Source organism: Lissotriton helveticus, chromosome 1_1 (assembly GCF_964261635.1).
Source record: "Lissotriton helveticus chromosome 1_1, aLisHel1.1, whole genome shotgun sequence".
Taxonomy (NCBI): domain Eukaryota; kingdom Metazoa; phylum Chordata; class Amphibia; order Caudata; family Salamandridae; genus Lissotriton; species Lissotriton helveticus.
In genome coordinates, this window is record NC_136057.1 from 10,781,040 (window position 1) to 10,789,595 (window position 8,556).

The 8,556-nt window shown below is 44.2% G+C and overlaps 1 protein-coding gene across 1 annotated transcript; it reads right to left on the reverse strand.

The window, feature by feature from the left end:
• Positions 1–499: 499 nt before the first annotated feature.
• LOC144757162 (olfactory receptor 1G1-like) lies at positions 500–1,456 on the reverse strand. Its single transcript, XM_078646362.1, has one exon. The coding sequence runs from the start codon at positions 1,454–1,456 to the stop codon at positions 500–502; it is 957 nt and encodes a 318-aa protein (XP_078502488.1).
• Between the last annotated feature and the right edge of the window lie 7,100 nt (positions 1,457–8,556).

Genomic DNA, 8,556 nt, shown 5'->3' on the forward strand with positions numbered 1-8,556 from the left:
AATGAAGGGGGGTACACCCCGTGTGCAACCCCCACCCCTCCTTCACTCTGGGGGCCCGCAGGGGGCTCCCAGAGTGAAGACCGTATGCCTTTAGCAAGGCATTAGTAATAATGCATCCTAATATGGCAGGCGGTGTCTGACAGACACCGCCACCATAGAAACCCTTTTCCGCTCCGGTCGTCTTGCGACCGCGGCGGAACAGCAGCGGGCCGTCTTTCCATCCGCCGCGGTCCCCCCGCCATTCTAATATGGTGGGGGGAATTCTGGTGAGGATGTCGGGCGGATTGCCCCCGCCAGTCCGGCGGTGGCTACCGCCAGCCTGGTGGGGGCAATCGGCCCGACATCCTAATGGGCCCCATAGTGTCTCTAAGCCTGGGAAGCGTCTTTGTGTAGTACTTTGTTCAACAGTGCTAGAGCATCAGGACTTGGTGAATGTTTGTCCCTTGCCCAACTGAAGTATATGTGAATTTGCCGCACTGCTTATCACTTTACTCTGTACTCACTTATGTACAGGTGCTCTGAAGCTATGCTTTTTTTGCATCACCTTCCTCAAAGCCTTCTTCACCTCTTTGTTCCGGAAGCAATAGATCATGGGGTTTATCATGGGAGTGATGATGGTGTAAATCACAGAGCCCACCATGTCAGTGCCTTGTGATGAGCTGAAGAATGGATGCACATATATAAATAAACTAGTCCCATAAAACAAAACAACAACAGTCAGATGAGAGCTGAAGGTGGAGAACGCTTTACTCCTACCTACTGAAGAATCTATCTTCATGACCGCCGAGAAGATCCGGGCATAGGATGCGATTATGCACACACATGGGCCCAGGCCAAGATACATGCTGATGACGAACAGCACCACATTGTTTGCGAAGGTGTCGCTGCAGGAGAGCTGTAGCAGAGCTGGCACTTCGCAGAAGTAGTGTTGGATGTCACGAGATCCACAGAAGGACAGACGAGCAGTCATCATGGTGTGTAGCAATGAATTCAGGATCCCACTAGCCCACGAGCTGATAGCAATAATCTTGCAAACTCTAGGATTGAGGATTGTCATGTATCGCAAAGGGTGGCAAACAGCGACATAGCGGTCATACGCCATCAGTGTGAGAAGTATGGTTTCCGTCGCAGTGCACATAGCAAAGAAGAACAGTTGCGCCAGGCAACCATTGCGGGATATGGTATTGATCTGAGTCCAAAGGTTGGCCAGCATCTGAGGTGTGATGGTGGAAGTGGAACAGATGTCCAAGAGCGAGAGGTTGGCAAGAAAGAAATACATGGGCATCTCATGAAGGTGGAGGTCAATGCAGATAGTGCTGAAGATCATGAGGTTACCGGACAAGGTGATCATGTAGACGATGAGGAAGACCCAGAAGAGGGAGCTCTGATAGTGCCCGAGGCTGGAGAACCCCTTGAAAGTGAATTCATTCTGGTGACTCTGGTTCCAAGCATCCATGGTGTTGTTTCCTGCCAAGAAAATGCATCATTCAATCATTATAATTTGTCAACCTGTGCAGTTTTCATTTCACATCTTCCTCAAGACAGACAACATTTAAATAATGAAAACGTACGGTGTCGCAGACTGTATAGTGTAGAAAGTGCGCTTAACTTGCTATTGTCATGTCTTTTTTGGCGAGAACTTTTTAAACTTTATGTACTTGGTTGCTACTGAGTAACACACTTTTCACATTATGAAGCTGGCAGTGGATGTCATTATGGGGCATGCTATCCTTGACGGTCAAGGGCGAGTGGCCTTGGTCAAGGTGGTAGTTTGGCCACAGCTATTGTATTTTTATTACTAATCTACCCCTATATTGCCACTTTTTTTCCAGTCTCTGGAAAGATTGATGAGGGGGTTCATTTGGGGAGTGTTTCGCTGCAGGGTAGCTCCCCAGAAAGTATACCTGCTGACGAATGGGGGAGGGCTTGAGTTACCGAACTCCGAACAATACTACCTTGCGGCACAGCTACAATGGGTGACTCATGCACCGCCCTTATCGCATTAAGTTCTTCTCACATTATTCCACTCATGTAAATGTAAATGTAAATGTGGGTGTACTTGTAAAGCGCTCTGCGACTCCATGGAGTATCCTGGTGCTGAAAACCGCTGGGGAACCCGTCCTGGCTTTCCCTGTGAGATGGTCCCTTTCTGAGTATCTCCAAGGTGAAACCAGGCATCCCGGCGTCCGTGGGGGGCCGTTGTTGAGATGAGGCAAGCTAATGCCCAGAGTTGCAGAGTGTGTTCCCTGGTTAGAGTAGGCACCGAGGCGAGAATTATCAAGTCCGTTTTGACCCTGGTCCACAACCCTGCCGCGTCGGGAATTGAACCCTGGTCCTGGGCCGTTCTCTGCTTACGGGTCTGCCGCCTCTAACCTGTGAGCCACACTACTCCACTCCATGTGGCAGGTGGAGGTCCCCAACCCAGTTACTGCTTAACATAGCTTATAGATGTTATCGCAGAAGCTTGTACATTACAAGGGAGACAAAACTACCACTATTAGGCCAGAGGTCCCATGGCTATCACAACTCATTAGCTGCGTCACTTGAAGTAGGCCGGGATTCTTGACAGTGGAGATTTATATCATGAAGGCAGTGTGACGCCATTTGCCTCTCTAGCGGAAAGTAATGGACTTCACCCAGGACAGTTCCTAATACACCAGAAGATAATATCAGCACTGAATAAACATTGGGGTGACATATCCAGCGAACCCCCAATGCGTCTAACTATTCAATACTCGCATGCCATGGGACAGGGATGTCAATGAATTCGGTGGTTTATCGCATCCCTTAGGCATCACACGGAAATAGCACTACTTATATTATTCATGAGCTGGGAGAGAGACCTTCAGCGCCCTTTTTCGGACTCTGAATGGAACAAGGTGATGGAAGGTCCCAACAGTGTTCCGCGTAACATGCGTTTTCACCTAATACAATACTTTCTTTCCCAGAAAGCATATCTCACTACAGCGAAGATTTATAAATTAGAAAAAGGAGCTTAGTTCAGCACTCTCAAGCAACAGTACAGACATACAAAGTGTAGTGGACTAGTGTAACCAACAAAAAGTGTACAATAAACATAATTTTCTAGGAATAGTTCCAGGTAAACATAAAGTATAAAAGTGCCTTGAAAAAGTCTATGTTTAGATGAAACACGTGTTGGCAAAGTCCATGCTGGGAATACCGAAAAAATAGAACCAACAAGTTGAACAACAAATCTGTGGACTTTTTATGACTATTTGTATTTGGAGAAAGGATATTATTGGTTTACCAAACATTAGACAGGATAACAGAAAAAAAGTTGGAAAGAAGACTTGTGGAGTCCCGGACATGGCCTTAGTGCGATTTCTGAACATGCCCTTAGAAACATCCAAAAATCTTTCTGATACATCAGTAAACAGAACATAGAACTGTGAACGTCTTTTCACCCCATCCTTTCATGCACATATATTCTAAAACTGTCCCTAAGCTGGTGCTCCTATCCTCCCCGAGCACCACCGCCACTCATTTCATAAATGTATAATTCAATCCAGACAATAGTCACAAATCAATAACTGTATAACATTCAATGCATATTTAACTGTGTTGTCCGCACTTACAACCACTTTACTTTGTTGGCCAATCTGACGTCTTAAACTCCTGGTTTACCAAAACCATATCTGTGTCCAACCTAAGCTATGTTTACACCTTGGTACCCCTAACAAAAAAACCTTTGGACACTGCTCGCAAAGCACTTTTATCTACACCTGGGTACCATGTGGGTCCTAGTCAGTTTAGTGTAAGCAGATCCCCTTGCCCTGCACTGTCTCAGCAGAGCACTGTCTGTACTCACCAGAAACATTCCTACCTCATAACCATGAAAGCATGCTGTTCCATCAAAACATGTCACTGTTTTACACCCCCCCCCCCATGTGTCCACATAATGTATATACTAATGGGTGTCCTTCTATTTGCTATAGTCATTATCCCCACCTGTCACCACATAAACCTACATATATTCAACCTGGTGCTATGTTTGAGGAGACATGCCTGCACTCCTCTATGTAGTGACAAACTATAAAGAGTGAGTGTGAAAATGGGCCAAATGAGGGGAAGAGAGCAGGCTTAGAGGAAACTAGGAAAACACAAGGGAGAGCAGAGAACCGGCAGATTGAGGTTGGTTTGAAGGGGGTGGAGGGTCACAATGAGACATCAAGTCTGCCCTGAATTCTGATCATTAGGGCGGGGACCTTCAGAGAGGGGGGAAGAAACCTCATCTGAACTTTACAAGCCATCTTGGGCTCCACTGCTTGGAGCGCGTGGCCCGTCCTTCAGCCATGGCTTTATTTGTAATTCTGACTATGAGCAAATACAAAGTAATTATTCTGTAACTAATTCACTGCGTTCAAACTTTTTTTTTAAAACCATATGCTTGCAAAGTATTTTTATACTTACCTGTACCAGGCCTGGCTTGGTTCTAGAAAATAAATATACCTAAAAAAGTATTTTTATACAAAATTAATTGGTCAGAGTTCAGTCCTTGAGCGTGTGAAATAATTTCTTGCCTAAGTGTGTACAATAAATGCTTAGCACTACCCTCTGATAAGGCCTTCCTGCTCGTCCACACTACCACAAATAGAGATCCACTGGACTCTGTGCTGTACCTTCGTATAGTATATACAGAGCCAGCTTGCTACAGATTATATTTTATGTTATGTCGGAGACTCAGCGTATCCATTCCTAATCGACCTTGGTTCTTACCACCACTGAGAAATCTACCAATGCATGTGGTGAAAGTCCAGTTCAATAAGGTGCATGGGTGAACTCATAGACCTGTGGAGAGGCTTTAGGGCTCCTGAAAGCTAGATTCCATTGTCGGGATAGTGGATTAAAAATCCCTGATTATGATACTGTCTTTGTGTTTATATCAGCATGAGAAGATTGTGTTTTTGAAGTTGCTACAATTGTGGTACAAACCTTTTGAGACTACCTGAGTATTGTCTTAAGCTCAGGTATTGATTTAGAACATGCTTCTTTTCCCATAGTTGAACCTACACTATCATCTTCAGTAGCTCAAAAGAATAATTGGTGACATATTTAACGGGCAAGTTATCTTACATGTGCTTTACAGATGTACTTGTGAAGGTTTTCCTATTGTTGTAATTTGACTTGTTCTAACATTTAAATGTGTCATCACTACTGGCGTCATTGTAATGTAGGCTTCTAGAAATGGGTAATAACCCTGTTTGATTATATACAGATGTAATGTGATGGTAACAGTAAAGACCTTCAATGTGCAGTGTGCATACAATGTAAAATGTGATGAATTGAGTTAAATTTGAAGAAAACTTTTTCATTCTCAAAAACATCAAAGTTTGTGTCAGTTTTGGAGATGAGCTGCGAAATTGTTTTTAAATATAACTATTGAACCGTCAATATTGTAAGATGGTGTATGCGGATTTATGGTACAAATTTGACAACATATGAATCTTTTAAAAAAAACACAGTTGACAAAACCAGAAAAGAGTAGTACAACAAACAATTTGAATGTTAAAAAATAATAAAACATTAAAATTGACACATAATGATTAAGGTGGGATAAGAAAACAACCCAAAATGTTAAATTTCACACAAAAATAACTATAAAACACACAACTGACTATCATGATGGATGAGGTCTTCAAGGGTCCAGCCACAATTATTTGGAGGACATGTCTAAAATAAAAGTAATACCCAGAAGGCAAATGTTTTGAAAGAATTTCCCCAAGACTCACTGTTGCACTTTCACAGGAGGAAGTGATGCACCTCCTGTTGGTGGTTTGATGGAATCCTCTCCCACCAGCCCCTCCTTAGGGTGACTGTTGGGTCAACAGTTGCAGGGTTAGAGTTGATTACAGGTGGCTTCTGGGGTAGCAGGGTCTTCCTCTCTGTGGAAAAGGCTTGTTTATATTCCTCTAATGTTGTGGGTTCAGAATAGGGGTATATGGCTCACAAATAGCCCTGCATATATCCATAAATCCATCCTCAGCAACCAAGACAAGGAGCACAAGGCAGATATCTGCCTCTCATTTAGGTCATCGCACTCCTGCTGCAACTACTTAATGTCACCCATGAGCTCTTTGTCGCCTCTGAGGAGCTCTTTGACCTGGCCCATTTGTTCGTCATGCCTGGAGGCTGCTTCAAAGATGTTTTGGCTCAAACTTCCCTAAAACTATGGGCATTAGTGGCCTTACTCTGATGTCCAAATGTTGGTCTCCCCTTGCCCACACTACCCTGTGGCATTGACAGAGTTGGCTTCATCACACTGGGTCCTGAATCACCACAAGATGTCGGTGTTGGAGTTGTAGCTGCCAAAACAGGAGCCAGGACTCGGGTGTGCACTGTAAGTGTAGATGGTGGTGTTGGGCCACATGAAGCAGTGACGGCTACTGTCTGTAGCTGAGCAGGAGACACAACAAGGGTGATATAAGTGTCAGTGGGCAAAGGGAGGCTTACCTTAGAAGTCTGCCCTGGTAGACCTGATGGACCAGGCTGCTCCTCTATTGGACCAGGACCAGCAGGAGTCGTGTCCTCACTGAAAGCTTCTGCAGGAGTTTGAACAGTGGTCAGGCTTGAAGGTGTGGTTTCAAGACCTTCTGCTCTGGAGCTGGTCCTACAATATAGTGTGACATGCTTGTTAGCACATCTGTGTCTAATAGTATAAGTGTAATAGTAAGTCTCAGCCTTTTTGCACTCATATAGTCATAATGCATATTTACAAAGTCTGAAAGTTGAACACAACATTGATAAACATACTCATTATTTTAATGTTAGGTGAGTGGAGAGTTAAATAAATCTATGATTATAGCATCAATTTACACTTCTTCAGTCCGACTTAAACTCACAAACCTTTCCTAGGTATGATGAAGTAATATAGTCAGTATTTCTACCACATCACACATGTAAGGTATCTGCCTAGAATGAAATCCAATATAGGGGCAGGTATGATGTTATGTGTGTGGAATGTTATATGAATTAACTTTTTATTTATTAGACCAACTGTATAAGTAGGGGTACATGTTGTGGCAGGGCAACATTGGGAACACAGTTAGAAATAGTGTTGTAAATATACAATGTGGGAGTATGTGTAAATTGTATCAATCCAACAAGTGGGTACTGCTCTTACAGAAGGAGAGGCTCAGGTCATAGGACAAGACAACAAGGGCAATCTGCAGGATAGTTTCTTGTTGCCCTCACACACCCTTAGGGATGTCATTCATCCTCATTGGGCCAACACAGCAATGCCCTACTGCTCCTATAGAAGGGTCACTTTATCGGAGATATTTGAGTTATTACCACCATATGATGAGTGTGAGGGTATTTAATAGGAGGGGTGACTGGGATAAGTGTGAGTAATGTGAATCAAAAACTCTTTAAGGGATGTCAAAGTATCCTTTAATATGGAGACTCCACTAACAGTATAAAACAATTTGGTTAGAGCTACAAATGGGGTATAAGGTACCCAAGTAGCTCATCATATGTAGGTGGAATAAAGTTGGGTCAACATGTTTCGCCCCTCGATGGTCAAAACAGATCCATGGTGCTTCTTCAGGTCCAAAACATAGAAATGGACTTACCCCACACCTGTGACGTGATAAAAATGGACCACCTCTGAAAGGGAGTTACCTACTATTTATATTAAAATGATAGTCCAACCATCTCGGTTGGTCAATTTCTGCCCCATTAGTCAGAGCAGGGGTTAGCGAGTAGCTGCTAAGGTGTTGTGACACATTGGCTGGCGTAGACCCACCCTCCTCTGCTCACCCGGGTCAACAGTCAATGCATATTTAACTGTGCATTGTCCGCATGTACAGTCACGGGAAACATCCTTTACGACGCAACTTTTACCACGCAGTGCCTTTACAACGCAGGTTTTTCAACGCAAGTCATTACAACGAATTGCGCTGGGGGGCGCTCTAGGATAGGTAATAGATAAATTTACTATCCAATACCTTCCCTACTATCCACGGGGACTGGAGTTAGAATAGTAAATTAAACTATTCACTATCTAGCACCCCCAACGCAAGTTGCTGTAACGACTTGCGTTGAAAAACCTGCGTTGTAAAGGCATGCGTAGTAAAAGCATGCGTTGTAACAACGAACATCCACAGTCACATTCCTTTGTTGGCCAATCTGACATCTTTAACTCCTGGTATACCAAAACCTTATCTGTGTCCACCTTAAACCATATGTACACCTTGGGACCCCTAACATAAATCCCTTTGAGCATTGCTCACAGATCACACTTATCTACACTTGAGTATCATGCAGAGCTTAGTAGTGCACTGTCAGCAGAGCCTCTGTCTATGACCCCTTTTCTCACCAAAACCTCACACAGGCTGGCTGCCTGGGGCCCTCTCAGGAGGAAAAGGGCTGTGTCTCTAGGACTAAGTATCTAGCACAGGGATGCAGGTCCACAGCTGTCCCACCAAACGCCATGCCACAGGGGGGCACAGGGGTGAATAGCTCCTTCTCACTGGTGGCGCCCAGGAGTATGATATGTTGTGGCCTTGACCCCTGGCACTCATCTTAGGCGTCCTT